General features: G+C 44.7%; 3 protein-coding genes across 7 annotated transcripts in view; all 3 read left to right on the plus strand.

Moving 5' to 3' along the window:
- LOC102082737 (extracellular matrix protein FRAS1) overlaps positions 1-16,284 on the plus strand; it is a 473,764-nt gene that overhangs the window by 184,299 nt on the left and 273,181 nt on the right. The gene's annotated exons all lie outside the window — the stretch shown is intronic.
- On the plus strand, positions 760-4,729 carry naa50 (N-alpha-acetyltransferase 50, NatE catalytic subunit). Of its 2 annotated transcripts, none has more exons than XM_003443507.5 (5): positions 760-1,017; positions 2,287-2,420; positions 2,645-2,764; positions 3,073-3,139; positions 3,250-4,729. In XM_003443507.5, exons 1-5 carry the CDS (start codon positions 1,010-1,012, stop codon positions 3,425-3,427), a joined length of 507 nt encoding a protein of 168 aa, XP_003443555.1. In that variant the 5' UTR covers positions 760-1,009; the 3' UTR covers positions 3,428-4,729. The 2 variants fall into 2 exon arrangements, with proteins under 2 accessions (XP_003443555.1, XP_005471929.1); XM_005471872.4 differs by having other exon boundaries at positions 766-1,017; positions 2,284-2,420.
- Positions 4,934-15,706, plus strand: usf3 (upstream transcription factor family member 3). 3 transcript variants are annotated; one of them, XM_005471873.4, is made up of 7 exons: positions 4,934-5,087; positions 5,610-5,736; positions 5,851-5,882; positions 5,992-6,074; positions 6,180-6,276; positions 6,408-11,248; positions 12,247-15,706. In XM_005471873.4, the coding sequence occupies exons 2-7, from the start codon at positions 5,693-5,695 to the stop codon at positions 14,053-14,055; spliced, it is 6,906 nt and encodes a 2,301-aa protein (XP_005471930.1). In that variant the 5' UTR covers positions 4,934-5,087; positions 5,610-5,692; the 3' UTR covers positions 14,056-15,706. The 3 variants fall into 3 exon arrangements, with proteins under 3 accessions (XP_005471930.1, XP_005471931.1, XP_019218663.1); XM_005471874.4 differs by having other exon boundaries at positions 4,965-5,087; positions 5,613-5,736; XM_019363118.2 differs by lacking the exon at positions 4,934-5,087 and adding an exon at positions 5,105-5,232.

The following is a 16,284-nucleotide window of genomic DNA, read 5'->3' on the forward strand; positions in this document are numbered from 1 at the left end:
CATAATGGGCCACAGAAGCTTATCTCGCATGTTGTTTGATATCTTTGCAGCAAGCGGTTGAGCCAAAATGGAGGTGCTTTCACAACTCCCGGTGTATCTTTCAGGTGGCTTAGGAGAAAACGATGAAAATGTAATGTTGATAAAATACATTTTATTTGAATATGTATACACACCCCCAGTTTTGTTTTGTTTTGCTTTTTTGTTGGATTTATTTATTTATTTATTTACTTATTGGGGGGGGGGGAGCGGGTAGCAGGGTATTGGTGGTGGTGAAGGAGGTGTATACGTTTCTCCAAACTACAGATTTACAGAACTACAGGCTCATGGGTTTTTCTTTCGCTTTGGTTGCGTAAAAAAATCTCAGCATCCATATGACCAACACTGTATTACATATATAAACTAATTTCGAATTTCCCCTTTTTTCTACGAGTAGATAAATATAAAAATAATTTCGGTAATATATTTAGAAAACTAAAACGGTAGACTTCATTGACTAGTAGTAATCCAATTGTTCTAAAATAAATAATTCTGGGGCGAAGAGGTAGGTGCTTTTTTCCTCAAATTTTAATGCTTGCTTGTGGAGGTCAGGCAAATGCATTTCACACGCCTCGATGTCACACCAGAAGTAAGGTCCCCTTAAATAATGAGACAGGAATACGAGCCCTGTATAATTAAGACTGAGAACCAGGATGTTTTCAACACAGAAGCCGTTATTTAAATTTCTTAATTTGGCTGGAAAAGAGCCTGAGAGTCCAAATCCAGGTCAAAAAGTCTCATATCTAGCATAGAAGCGCGTGTGCGCATGCGGAGGTCAGGGTTGACAGTCCGTCTCCACACAGTCGTGGAAGGAGTGTGGCGGCTAAGCTAACTGCAACCATCGTAACTAGCTACATGTGGAGGGTAAAACGGGAGGCATCCCCGACCCCAACTCTGTCCAAATTCTCACCTTTTACCCGAAACAACTCCAGAGTTCAGACTCTTCGAAAATAAGGGATATCATCTCTTTAAAATGAAAGGGTGAGTGTGAACTTTTGGGTCACGAATACGTAGCTTAGCACAAGTAAAGTTTTTCATGTCTGTTTTTTTCCTACAGGAGGAGGCGGGGAGGTGACGGCAAGGCTAGCTAGCTTGCGAAACGACTTTTATCTAGATTCAGGGCCACTATATAAAGGACAGCACCGTCACTGAAGTGGTGCTGTCTTAGTTGTTGTCGTTAACTTAAGCCGCTTGTCGGTTTTTGTAGGTCGCGAACAAGCTAAGCTAACTAGCTCGCTGCTAGTGGAGAGCTGAGTCAGTAAAGCCAGTTTAGCTAAGCTAATCATAGCTCTGATTATTTTTGGTATTTGCCGCGAACTTCAGCTGCCTGCACAGAGTCATACCAGTTTTGTCGAAAGGCTTAGACGCAGCTATCTCACGTTGGGCAAAAAAGTTACCATTTTAATGTCACACTTGACAGTAACTTTAGCGTTTGTGCCAGCTGACTCAGTGTAACTTGATCTGCCAAAGTAACACACTGGCAATGATGCTTTTGGACATTTCTGACTAAATTCTCTTATTCCTTGAGGACAGTTAATGCTGAAGTGTATTAATTGCACACTTAGGGTTTCACCGATCTCATTGTACATGTTTAGGGACAACACACGTGACCTCCACCAGTTCTTGGTTGTGTAGTCGTCCTATAAATACCACAGTGAACCTCTCACTGAGGCGAGTGGACTGCTATGTGTGGGTCATTTACTAATTACACAAATCCAGCCATGTCCCCTGGTCATCCTATAGATATTTAAAGGAGACTATTAATAAATTTTGATGGTAGAAAAGTTTCATTTTTAAGTAAAGACTTATAAAAAGCACAAGCTGCAGGTGTTGTTTAAATTTATTTCTAAGCAGCATTCATCCAAAGAATTACTATTAGTAGTAGATTATGTAAATGTATGTGTGTGATTATGAGGGGACATGTTGATTTAAGCTATATGAGAGTTGATAACCGGGTCAATTCAGCAGTGTTATAGCTTTTGGGAAGAAATCACGCAGTTAATGAGAGATGATTTAATCAGTACTCAAAGTAGACAACTATCTGCGTAATTCATCTTTCAGCTTAGATAGTAAAAGTGTTTACTCAAATATTGAGTGTATAAACTGAAAGAAATGTGCTGATAAAGAAATATAAAGGATAGAAGGCTTGTAAGATGCCGGTTTATTAGTCTGTATTTTGGTTCATATAATGTTAAATGAAATGGTTTACCTGTTGTCAGCCATTTGACCGTTTTGCTCTTGTTCCAGTAGCCGGATCGAGCTGGGGGACGTTACGCCCCACAACATTAAGCAGCTGAAACGCCTCAACCAGGTCATCTTCCCCGTCAGCTACAACGACAAGTTTTACAAAGATGTGCTGGAAGTTGGAGAGCTTGCAAAGCTAGGTAAGACATCACAATACTTACACCTAGGCAACTTTGGTTTGGGTGACACCTGATTATGACTGTATGTGATGACATTGATGCGTTATAGAGGAAAGCGACTGGTGGAATTCAGTTTGCATGCACTTTAACAGCTTGATTTTCAGTTATGGTAAATGAGAAGTAGAAATGAGGCTTTTAGAGGTATTTGATGTTTCAGCGTCATGTTTTGTTTTGGTTTTTTGCAGCGTACTTCAATGACATTGCAGTGGGTGCTGTATGCTGCAGAGTGGACCACTCTCAGAACCAGAAGAGACTGTACATCATGACACTTGGCTGTCTAGCACCCTACCGTAGACTTGGAATTGGTAAGTAGTAGTAGACTGTTTCCGTTACTGATTCCTGAAGAAGAAACTTTTTTTCTTCCCCACTATCATTAAAAATGTTTTTTATATGTGAGTCACAGAGCAGTGGAAAAACCCCCAAAAACCTTATGTGTGATTTAGGTGAATAGAAGCTTTACTGTCATTAGTTTGATAAAAGGAAGTTATCCTCTGAGATGTATGATAGACTAGACTGTTTGATACTGTTTCTTAAAACTTATGAGGACCTCAAGAAGAGGCTGTCGTGGAATTGGTGATTTTGTTTTCATTCTCTAACTTTACTTTTACGCCAGGTACAAAGATGCTTAATCATGTGCTAAACATCTGCGAGAAGGATGGCACTTTTGACAATATTTACCTGTGAGTGTTTGGAGAATTTGCACGAAAACTTATCTGAATACAATAATTATTTTTGACTGGTTTTCCAGATGAGCTGCCTGTTAATGAATTTGTATTTTCCCACCCTACAGTCATGTGCAGATCAGCAATGAGTCGGCCATTGACTTTTACCAGAAGTTTGGCTTTGAGATTATTGAGACAAAGAAGAATTACTACAAGAGGATAGAGCCTGCAGATGCCCATGTGTTGCAAAAGAGCCTGCGCAGTCCTTGTGCACCGCCCAGTGGAGAGCTTCAGAAGTCAGAGTAGGGGCACAGCGTTCGGAAAAGGCACTAATGTGGCCACCTCCACAGAAACAGAACTGTGACAAATGCCCCAGGATTCAACACTTTCTTCAAAGGACGCTAAAACGAGAAAACAAATTTCAAGCATAAAAGTTGCTGCATTTATTTCACAAGGGGGTCCCCTGTTGTTGTTTTTTTTTTTTGTTTTTTTTGGTTTGGTTTTTTTTTTGCATATTTTGTTGCTCCCATTTTCTTCATACTGTTAATTGACAATGACAAAAAGCTAAGCATTCTATAGTGCTCCTGTTGACAAAGTTACCAACTTCTGACAGTTGTAGACATGGTGAAGGGGGAAGGGTTTGGTGTTTTCAAATCACACTGTTGTTTGTTTTTTTGTTTTTTTTTGTTTTTTTTTGTTTTTTTTAAATGCGGTTATTAAAGCTGGAGGGGACATATCTATGCTGTTGATCAAATGAAAACAGTTGATTTGAAAAGTAAAGGGAAAAAGTGCTTGAAGACCATCCCCGACACACATACAGTCCCAGCTGGTCAGTTTGGAGTGATACTTGAGTTATGTGGAACAGACAAAGCTCTATTCCTGTGCCACCTGAATCTTGGGCCTCATGAGAAATGAGTCTGACCGGTTTGTTGTGTCCGGGGGGGGAGACAGAAATGTGCCCCCTCAGTACAGGAGAAAGGGGAAAAGCCTGATGGTTTTGTGGCAGTGGGAAGATGCATTCAGTACTTTTAATTTTTAAGTATTTCCAGCCTGTTATTTAAATCCCCCTTCAACTAGTCTGTTATTTTTATTTTCTACACTGAGATGGCAAATGGTTCAGAGGTTCTCCTGGGTTTATCACAAAGAGTGAAAATATAAAGGAATGAGAGAACCAAACAAATGTTGTATTGAATGTGTTATGAATAACATCAGATCGATTTGGATTTGGGCATTATTTTCAGGAGTACGATGGAGGTGTTTGTGGATGCTTGTTTCTAAATATATACAAGTGTTTTGAGACATAATACCTTAAACACCTTTGGCACCTTATGTAGCCATCTTATGACATTGGTCTTCTCAAACTTCCTGCCACAGTGAGCTTCAGTTATTACACACACTTTCAGCTGAAAGTTTTGGAGTTTTGCTATGATCTCTTAAACAGTGTATTACCCAGAGGAAGCTCTGACACCTCTGCATGCAAGGAGAGTTGTGTCCTCTCCACTGTAGTATACGCATGTTTTCATTTCTTTGGAGAATTTTATCTTTTCTGGAGCTCTATATTGTAAAACTTTTTAACGTCTAAATGAATAAATTACTATTTGCAGTAAATGTTGTGTTATGTTTTGACATTGTGAATATTTAGCATAGAAGTTGGTGTGTGTATACATATTATTATTATTATTATTATTATTATTATAATATATATTTTTTTTATATATATAATTTTTGTCTCCGTCTGCCTTAAACTCTTCCTTAGATGCTTATATGTGTTGTGATTGGATACAACCCCCCCAACTTTGGAACGCTATTGGCTGTCAGGACTGCGTAGAGCCCGCCCCTTTCAGCACTAAGTTAGGTTATACAGATTGTTTTGGGAGATGAGTTGAAAGCTTTGCTAGCTAATAGTTAGCCTCCAATTTTTAAAGTTCTTACAGGAACAGCGGTCTCCAAAATGTCGAGGCTAAAGGTTCGTGAAAACTACTCTCTGTAAGCAGCATTTGTGTGAGCACGGCCGAGAAGCGACTCGGCGTTGTTGTGCTTAATAATCATGTCGGTGTCGATAAGCTAAGGTAGCTGTTAGCCTGCTAGCTATCAGAAAGCTAGCTGAACAGGTAATTGCTTAGGTTTCTTTGCAGGTTTAAATATATGAACATCGCTTGTTGTCGATATTGTAACACAAGCCCAGGAGAAATATCTGTTTATTCACTTCGTATAACACTCTGTAATTATTTTGTAACGTGCAGGTAAGTGTTTTTATCTAAATGAGTAAAGATAGGGTAATTACACTAGCTTGTTAGCATCTAGTAGTAGTAGAGGCTCAGTGTAGCTTTACAGATTTAACACTTTTATATCTGCTTTTATATAAAACGATATGAGGTCATCACTGCTGTATCTGTACTATTTGTCTCAGCTAATACACTGCAGTGTGTTGACAGTGCTCTTATATATAATTAATACTTTGTTTGGATGCTTTATGTTTTGCTTGCAGCAGGACGAGCACGGTATGGATTTTAGGTCCAGCTGTTGATGTGTTGACTGGTACCTTATCATACAGGCAACTGTGAGGACAGGATGCCAGAGATGACTGAAACTCAGACACCTGGCCGTAAACCCAAGTAAACATCTTTGAGATATAGTCTATTTGTTCCGGTTCAGTCAAATAATTTCCACAAGAGGTCGTTTAAAATGTGAACTGTTCATTTTTTTTTATTTTATTTTATTTTTTGCAGAAAGAAGAAAAACAAAGAGTCTCACAATGCAGGTAAAAACATAGATGACCATAGATATTGTTTAGAGTTTACTTTAAAATGTACATGAGTTTTAATGACTTTGTGTCTTTTTTGTTGTTGTTGTTGTTGTTGTTGTTTTAGTTGAGAGACACAGAAAAGAAAAGATTAACGCCGGGATCAACCGCATTGGTAATCTTTTGCCATGTTCCCAGGCACTTAAACAGGTAAGAGACAATCTGGTGTTTCCGTTTGCCTAAATATAGTGAAATTCTGTTTATTTAGAGCAAAATATTTTAATAGAAAAAAATATGATTTTTTTTTTTTTTTAGAGTAAGAACATGATATTGGACCAGGCCTTTCGTTACATCACTGAGCTGAAAAAACAAAATGATACAATGCTTCTGGAAGGAGGAGATAAAGTCCAAGGTAAATTTTAATATTGTACACACCAGCGTCCTAATTTATTTTGAGTATCTTACAAGTTAAGTGTGAACATGGATTATGTGTGGTTAAAGTCATGAACTTGTTACTATATGTGCTTCTACAAATCATTGCAGCAGAGGAAATCCGTCGGCTGCGGCGTCAGCTGGAGGAATTGAGGCGAGAGAGTGCTCACTATATTGAGCTCCTCAAAGCCAATGACATTAATCCTCTGGAAGATCCCACCATCCACTGGAAGGGAAAACAACGCTGTGCTAAAGTGGCAAAAGTTCCCCCCACTCACCAGCTTCCAAAGGGGATCATTGTTTGTTCTAATGGCAATGGGACATTCCCGGCAGGAAAGGAGACTAGCCCAGGAAAACAGTCATCTGAAACATTAATTATTCAGCCATCATCTGAGGCCAGTGCCAGATTAAGGGTTAATGGAGCCCTTATGCATGTTAACAACTCTTCTTCTACCCCTGCACTTCTCCCTGGGTCAGCAGCAGCACCTACTCAGTCTACACCCAGCCTGAGAATGATAGAGCAGTGTGTGGTTGAAGCACCAGCTGTGGCACCCACTCTACCACCTTCTGTGTCTTACATCACCCTCCAGATTCCTGCAGCATCCACGTCAATGCCTCAGCAAGCTCAGCCCCTCACCTTAGCAGCTACTTCAACCTCACAGCTGCCCACTGAAAGCTCTGCTCTACCTGCATCCGCCCACCCTACAAAAGCTTCGGAGGGTTGTTCATGGGTAACGCAGGACACTACCATAAGGACTGCAAGTTACACTGCTATACCAACCAGCCAAGCCCTTCTCAGGGCTGGGGCAGCAGGCAGCACACAGACTACCTGGACAACACTGCAGATGGCAGGGAACACAGTGCAGCCAGTCTGCCAAAGTCTTTCCACTCCAGAAGTCAGCAACACCACCCAGCCTATCCAGCAGGTGACTGTATGTCCAATGGGCAACAAACCATCTGTTCACCCAATTCAAATACAGATGCAACCACAGGTGCCTGTACAGCAGGCACCTCTTACAGGGCACATTCAAGCGCAGCCGTTTCAAAGAGCACCCCAGATACGGCCAGCAATCCTAAACCAGACACAGCCTCAGCCTATCCTAGCATGCCAACCTCAGTGTGCTGTTCTTCCTCAATCAGCCATAGTACAGCAGCCACCTGTGGTAGCCCACCCTGCAGTTGTGTCTCAGCCCCAGCCTACTCTTCTTCAACCAGCCATAATCCCACAGCCTCAACCCCTCCCTCAGCCAGCCCTGGTACCCCAGCCACAGGCCACCGTGCTTCCTCTCCTTCAGACCATGCAGGTGTTGCAAGTCAACCCGGGTGGAGCAACAGCTTCAGGTGTTACAGTACCACAGAACACAAACAATCCAAGTGTTGTAATCCTACAGCAGGCCAGTGCTTGCCCTACCCAGCCAGTTGTGAGGGAGGAAATAACAAGTCAAACACCATGTCAGCATTTTGTAATCATCCAAGCACCCAATCAGTCTGCAACTTCTGCTCAGAATCCCCAAGTTGGCATGGTGCCTGCAGCTATCCCTACTGTATCCACTCAGATACCCATGACCAGCACTTCGGTGTCTGCCCCATCCTTGCAGAGTGTGGGGGGAAAGCAGCTGGTGCACATTCTTCCTCGCCCTGTTCAGCCTCAAGCGAGCCATCCTCCACAGGCCACCCAGACATCATCTTCTCCACCAGTTCCTACAACCCCGCAGACTATCACTGTGAATGGACAGGTATTTGCCTTGCAGCCTGTGAAGACTTCTGATAAGGCCAGTTCCCAGGGTGGCCAGAGTACATTGCAGCTAGTCCAGCCCACTACCAGTGAGGAACCAACTACTAATGTGGCTCTCAACAGCCTAGGGGCCCTCAGCAGTCTCAATCAGAGCATCTCTCAGGGCCTTCCTCTTAACATTTCTAGTCAGAACAATGGTCAGCCTCCACCTGCTCCATTATCAGTGTTGCAGCAGCAGCCTCCAGCATCCATTTCTGGAGCCACACTTGCACTACCTGCCCGACAGCTACAGGTCCCGGTCACATCAGGGCTCGTGGTTAGTACCTCTAAGCCTTCAGCAAAGAGGCTTCGCACAGCCTTGAATTTGAAGAGAGCAGCAGCAAAAAGGACTAAAGCTGCAAAGAAAAAGGAAACCAGTCCCCTACAGCCTGCGGTTGCTCTTTCTGCTAAGCCAATAGCTGCTACAGGAGAGAGCCAGATAGTTCAAGTTACAGGATCTCAAGTTTTACAGTCTGCATCTGTTAAAGTCACAGACATTAACTCCACATGTACCACAGCTGTCACAGCTATAGATAAAGCTGTAGGTAGTGTCACTACACCACAGAACACACAGAAAATAGTTGTAAGCAGTTCATCCAGCGGCCCAGCTGTGTTTAGTCAATCCCATCCACAGGATAAAAGCTCTGCCAGTGTGTCTCAGAGTGATTCAGCATTCAGTCATTCTAACACTAGCAGCATCGCGACGGCAGTTAAAGCAGTCACCGCCACATCGATCGAGCCATTGGTTAGTTCAGATTTGGTTGACAAGAGTAAAGTATCTCCACTTTCTGGCAGCGACTCAGCTGTAACCAAGCTCTCAACTGCTGAGGCTAAACATCATATCACCAGTACAGAAACTAGCATAACACAAACTAAGTGCACTGCCAGCACTGCTGCTTCTGGACAGAACCGACCTGTGGTGACCTCAGCTGCTGCTGCTGAAACTCTGTACACTTCTTCCTCTGTTTCTACTGTATGTTTGACTCCAGTCTGCACCAGCAGTACCACAGCAACTGCACCATTACCTTTTAATAAGACTACCCAACAAACATCACCATGTCGTTCCCAGGGATCTGCCTCACAAGATTCTCTGCCTTGTAATAAACAGGAGTCTCAAGCCACTCCTTCATCTTCTGTGTCCACAACCCTGTCATCACCTGCACCTGCATTTTCTGCTATGCACAGCTCTTCAATAACCCCTACGACAAGTTCAGATATTAGTAAAAGGAACACTGCTCCCAGAGTTACAACACAGCAGACTGATGTGAGCACACCCAATCTGTCCTCCTGCCATCCTACTGAGGGCAAACCGCCTCAGGCCTCTAGAGCAAACAGTGAGGCTCAGGAGGAGATGCAGTCCACAACAGCAGCCAAAGATAGCTTAGTAGTGACTTCTGACATTCCTACTAGAAAGGACTTTTCGCTGTCTCAACAGGTGTACACTAACCTAGATGATCAAACTATGGAGCACTCTTTGACCTCTAGCAGGCAGACTGATTCTCCCATGTCTACCGGAGCTGGAGGTGGTAGAGGGTTTTCTGTGGCGTCCATGCTTCCCCAAGGCCACACTATCGGTGCATCATCTGGGTCCTTTGGAACATTTACATTCACAACTGAGCAGGCAGAGATGCTGGCCTTAGCCATGCTGGAGCAGGACAGCCCTGGAAGGAGGAGTGGAGGGTGCCCTGGCGAGAACACTGCATCTGCTAACCCCACCACAGCAACATGGGAGCCCCCCAAAACCACACCAGTGTCAGGCAGTAAAGAACGAGGCTCGGCTGGGCAGCAGGCTAAAGTGAATAAGCCCATTGACACAGGAACAGTTAAACCTGCTGTTGAGGTGTCTGTCAGAGGACAGGTTGGGGAAGGGTCTGTGAGTGCAGCCAGTGGAAGCAGACATCCACAAAACATTTCTTACTCTCAGTCTCAGCCTCTTCCCCAGGTCCAGTCTCAGAACTCATCCCAGAGTGGGACAGTGGCAAGCCTCAGTGTCAACAACCTGATTAGGCCCAGCTCTAGTCACCAGCCCTACACTGGCTCCCCTAATCTTCCTGGTCAACAGGCCTCAGCTCCCTCTCCGGCGGGGACCTCATCTCTTATATCCCAAGCCTCAAATAATGCTCACTCACCCTGTTCAGGTGGTACGCAACCAAATGAGTACATCCCCTTAAAGACTACACTAATGAGGGCTCAGGCAGGAGTCAAGATAATTTCCAAGCGGCAGGCTCAGGAGGAAGTGATGTTAAACACTGGTAAACGACCTAAGGCCTGCCCTCCATCAGGTAACCCTGTCAACCACATGGATGTGAAAGCTGCTGACCACAACCAGATGATGGTAGGTCAGCTACCATCGTCTTCCTCAGCCGTCATGACGAGGATTAATTCAGAAGGTGGAGGCCCTCTCTTCTCTGCAAACTCTTTTATGAGCCCAGTAGTAAGGCCTGCAGATGGGCACTGTCCTCCACAAGGACCTCCTGAGCAGAACCAGCCAGGTGTACTTCATCTGCCCCAGGGGCATCAGCAGCATGCTGCAACACAGCCTGGTCAACATCTGGGAGGGAACCTTTACATGAAACAGCAACAGCAGGAGCAACAGAGGCACCATCTGTATCATCTGCAGCACCACTTGACACAGTCAGACCCAGCACAGCGCCACTCAATACACCAGAGGGCGCTGCAGCAGCAAGAGCAGCAGCATGTCCAGAAGAAGCGGGCACTGGTCAGAGGCAGTCAAACAGGCTCACCTGCTGGCCTGCAGCAGAAACAGCATCACCTGGAAAAGTCTGGAGTTCAGCAGCAGCAGCATCCTTCACATCAACAACAACAACAACAGGCACAGCATCAACAGCACACGCAGCAGCAGACCCAGCAACATCCACAGCAGTCACACCAACAATCACAGCAGCATCAACAGCCAACACAGCACCAGTCTCATCCCCAGCAGCACCAACAACAGACACACCAACAGCCTCCACAGGGACAGCATCAACAACACCAACAGCAGCAGCAGTTGCAGCAGCAGCAGCAGCAGCAGAGCTCTCACTCCAGACACCAGCAGCATCTGCAGCAGCAGATCCAGCAGCAGCACTTTAGGCACCAGGAGAAGAGTTGTGAAGCCCAGGCAGCCGGTTCCAGAGGCCATCACAGTAATCACCTGGCCCAGCAGGACCACCTCAAGGTTGGTGTTATGTGATATAAAAAGTGACAGTTGCATTTTTAGCATAAAGCATATTTGGAAACCAATCAGTCCACTGGAATTTTATTGTTCTCCATGTACCATTTACCAAGTATTACCCCATGAGACTTTTTTCCTGTGCAAGAGATTTAAAACAGGTAACTAAGTGTCCTTTATACAAACACCTGGTTGCTGCAGTAGTCTACCACGGAGAATAAAAATCCTGAAAAGAAAACACTTGCAGTACTGACACTTTTTAGTGTGTGGGGGACTTTGCAGTGAAATAGCAGCTCTGCCCTTACAGCCACAGTGTAGACAGAGGAGTGTAAATTTAAGGTTGTTTGTAATTGAAATGTAGTTCAATGATTGTGTTTTTTTGTTTTTTTTTGTTTGGTTGGTTTTTTTATTTCTACCATCTATTCATGAACATCTGAGAGTTGTCAGGATAAAAATGTTAACACATGCTTTGTGGTTGGATGATATTTTACACCAAGGGTTCTCAAAGTTTTGATGACAGAGTGCCACTTTTGGGGCTTAGCATATGATTGAGGGCCATGCAAGAAAAGGGCACACTACATTACATCACATTACAAAGTCACAACTTTGCAATGCGTCGGTTCAGAGGATAGTCGTTTATGTAATTAATTAATTTCTTGATAGATTTCTTTAAGTTGATTGAGTCTTCTGCATGTCTGGACAGCAGCCTTATGTTAATTTTAGGAAGGTTTAGTCTGCTATGATGGGAAGAATAGATGTTGAAATTGAATAAATATCTCCCTCATTCATTTTCTGGGCTGAGGGACACCCATATGAGTTGTGGGTGTTGAAAATGTACAGTAGTGCATTCTATGTTTGTTGCCCTCACAAGCTGCATAAAATACTACTAAGGGCCACCACTGGACTCCACTCTGATCTGTTTTTTTGCTCTTATTCATTTAAGATACTTAAGATTTATTTTGAGGGTGTTACTTATAATATTTCCACTTTGTTTTCTCCCTCAGCCTGGTCAAGACCATAATGCTATGCAGAGGATGATGAGCTCCAGGAGTCTGGAGCAACAGCTCATTTCTCCTCCTGCCAATCCGGTGTCCCGGTCGTCTGACCTGGCCTGCACTCCATCTCGGCAGGAGCGTCACCGTGTGTCCAGCTACTCTGCTGAGGCGCTCATCGGTAAAAGCTCCACTAGTGGCGAGCAGCAGCGCATCGGTCTCCACCTTCAGCCTGGTCACAGTAGTGCTCAGGAGCAGCCAGACCTCCGTGGTTATCTGGACACGTCAAGAGGGAAGGCCAACATTGCACATAACCCACAGAGCCGTCTGCCATCTGACCATCCGGGGTCCGCTGATGTTCAGCGGGTCTCAGAGTGTCCGCCCTTTAAGGCTATGGGGGGTGCAGGAGGAGCACATCAGCTCAGTGGTTTTGAGGCTCAGGTGTCTCGTGGGAGTGACATGGCATCTAAACCAGTGCCTCCCTCCCAGAGGGGGCCTCAGGGGCAGCAACAGCCAGGTTTCAGGATGGGCCCCCCAACAGATGGCAGAAATCGTGGTGGCTACAGTGGAGCTCATCCTGGCTCACAAGGGGTCCAGGTTGGACCAGCACTGCCTCGAGAACAGGATGGCTGTCATCAGAGTTTCATGCAAAGCCTCCTGTCCCCCCACCTTCCTGAGCAGAGCAACCACCAGCGAGCAGTGCAGTGCTGTCCCCCGGTCAGCATGGAGTACAGCTGTGTGCCTGGAAGCTCGTCAGGAGACATACAGGCCAAGGCCTCCAGTCCCAGTATTCCCCAGACCCAGAAGGCCCCGCCTATGCGACTTACAGAGGGAAACAAGGGCCACATTTCTCAGGTCAGCAGTAACATGCACCCAGGCCCAGGTGTGCGATCAGGACTCCCTCACCCTCCACCCCCACACAGCAGCTCTGAGCCAGGCCGCTCATCTGCCCCCTCCCGTCCACCCACTGCTGTTAGCCAACACTCTCGCCACATTGCCAGAGATCCTCAGCCTACCAAGCTGAGACCTGGCGACCGGCCTCGATCCGGTACACTCAGACCGAGCAACCCATTTGAGCCTGAGGGCCATCTGCCTCTGCCCTCTGGAGGTGGAGTGCTGCTGAGCCGACCGCAGTCTGGAGGAGAGGCACGGCGTAGCACCATTGTGCGCTTCATGTCAGACAGTGCTCAGGTTCCTAGCGACAACAACCTGGTTCCTGATCAGCACCTAACACAGAACTTTGGTTTCCCTTTTATTCCTGAGGGAGGGATGAATCCTCCACCTCCCATCAATGCAAACTCTACATTCATCCCGCCAGTGAGCCAGCCGAACGCCTCCCGTACGCCGTCTCTCCTCCCCGTTGAGCCTCAGAACACTTTAACCTCCTTCTACCCTTCCTATTCTCCAGCTGCTCACCCCAGCCTTCCCAGTGATGTCACCCTCCAATACTTTCCCAACCAAATGTTTACGAGCCCGAGTGCCGACAAAGGCAGCGCTCCTCCACTCAACAACCGCTTTGGCTCAATCCTCTCCCCGCCACGCCCTGTGGGTTTTGGTCAGGCCAGCTTCCCGCTGCTTCCAGAAATGCCCCCGATGCCCATCGCCAACTCGTCTGGAATCACCCCTCACATTTCCAACTTCAGCTTGACCTCTCTGTTTCCCGAAATCGCTACCGGCATGCCCACTGATGGCTCAGCGATGCCAATGTCTCCCTTGCTGTCTCTCTCAAACACCGCATCTGCCGACTCGGGCAAGCAGCCGAATCGTCCTGCTCACAACATCAGCCACATTCTGGGCCATGACGGCAGCTCGGCCGTGTGAGGAGACCCCCTGCTGCAGTGTGAATGCGATGGTGAACTAGAGCTTTAGAGCAAGAATTTTAAATGTTGTCGTTGCTTTTAATGTTCAACGAGTTCAGAAAGTGGTGTTGAAGCACTTGTTGAAATGGTGATTTTTGTTGTTTACATGTTTAAAACAGTTTTGGTCTCAGATATGTTCCCTTTGGCGTATGCCAATGTTATCATTTGTAATATCTGAACAATCTTATAATTTTACGGGAACATGGAAATGTGTATCTTTAAAGTGTCCCTCTTATGCTTATGCTTATAGGCTCCTAATTTTATTTTGTAGGTCTACAAGCAAAGGTGTGCCTCTTTGTGCACTGCTGTCTTTTTGAGGCTACACTCCCACGAGCCCATTCTGGTCTGGATGGTTAGCTCCACCAAATTCACATATAACTGGCGTAGCCCTTCAAAAGCTGACATCTGCAAACAGAAAGCCGTAGCCACATTATAAAAACATGACATCGCTTCTAACTTTAACATCATCCTACGTTTGAATTTGATTGAAATCACGGCAAAGCCTCGTTTTTTTTTTTACTTGGAGATTTTTGTCACGCGGTTTTGCCGTTAGTGCAGAGCAGCGGGATAAAAAATGGTGTCAACGTGATGGCTCATTGGTTTACATTAGGCTGGATGCGGCTGTGTGTGGCACCATATCATGTGGCTTGTTTGATAAAAAGCTACTTTCAGCGACTCCCTTTCTCACCAGGAATCACTCCACATGTGTTGATTTAGTGGATTTGTACTTTGGATGGCCTTCCTGACGCAACCCCAAAAGGCTTTGGTTCTCCTCTCAGGACTGAAACGGGTATCTTTTGCTTGTTAGGTGAATGTATAAACCTCTACACGATGATCTGAGAGCAGAGGGAGAGAGAGGGATTAACACATATAGACTCAAACAGATAGAAGCACACTGTATTAACACTAAAGATGCAGAGATTTTCCTCCTGTGGGAGCATTTAAAGTAATCCACTGGTTCATCAGTTCATTGAAGACTTGCAGTAAAGCATTTGGAGTATTTTGCTGATAAGAGACATTTTAGAGTTATCGTCTATCTTTGAGTTGAGGTCGCTGCTCATTCTGTCCTTCCTAAAGGGTGGGCAAAATTATTCCAGTTTGTGTTCTGTGTTTAATGTGTTCTGTGGGAGAGGATGGACAGCTGTGGACATCACGGTTGAGTTGTCCTTATACTTCTTCCTGTTCTGCAGGGAGACATTAATAGGCATCACAAGCAAACCTTTGCATTAAATTCACTTTGGTGTGGATTTTTCAAACGTCAAATTATGAAACAGGTTGAATGATGAAGAAAAAAGTTAAAAGCATAATAGGGGCACTTTAAAGTTTGTTGTGAAAATGTTGGTTAAACCGACTGGTAGTAAAACAAAATCGGTTTTAGGTTTAGAACTTGAGTCCAGTGTATCCTGGGTCATTGAGAAACCTTCTGCACAGTTACCTACTAATGTAATTTACTAACTTATCAGGTTGTGCTGTACAGAATTGTTTTTCCAAGAGCTATTTTGTAAATACCAATGTTTAATATCAGAATTGTTAGATTATGTATGTATTTGTAAATACAAGATTGATTAATAAAGTTTATAAGGAGACATTTGTATTTGCCGCCAACTGGAAAACTGTCTGTGCTTTTTTTAATTCTCTTGTCCATGACAGCACCTGAAACATTTTTCTAGATCAAATGACAGCCTCCAGCCACGCTTGAATCTCTCTCCTGATCTATACATAGTAATGACCAATTAAACCAAACATTTTAGATTTGGATTCATCATTCCATCAGACCTATTGCCACTGATTTTCAGCCCTGTAATGTGGCAAACCTCAGCCTCTTCTGTTTCCCTTAAGAATGGTTTCATGACAGGAACCCTTCCACCTTTACAATATCTGATGAGGCTTCAGCAAATAGTACGTGGATGACAAGAAGAGCCGGACGTATCTCTCAGGTCAGGAATCAGGTCTTTGCGCATTTCTTCAGGATATGACTTCTGAATACTGTTTATCTGCTGTGAGGTTTTTAGGTCCGTTACTTCTTGTTTTCCACTTGTCTAATTTCCTCACTTTTTTTGTAGAACACACTGCACACCTTGCTGAGTCACGTAAATGCAGTTTACAGTCAATAGCTTTTTGGGAATCATTGTGTTAATGGAAAAAAACCTTTTTTTTTTTACCCGTCAACTGTTATCTCTGAAGTTTTTTG

The sequence above is a fragment of the Oreochromis niloticus genome, linkage group LG9, assembly GCF_001858045.2.
Source record: "Oreochromis niloticus isolate F11D_XX linkage group LG9, O_niloticus_UMD_NMBU, whole genome shotgun sequence".
In the NCBI taxonomy this organism is placed as follows: Eukaryota; Metazoa; Chordata; class Actinopteri; order Cichliformes; family Cichlidae; genus Oreochromis; species Oreochromis niloticus.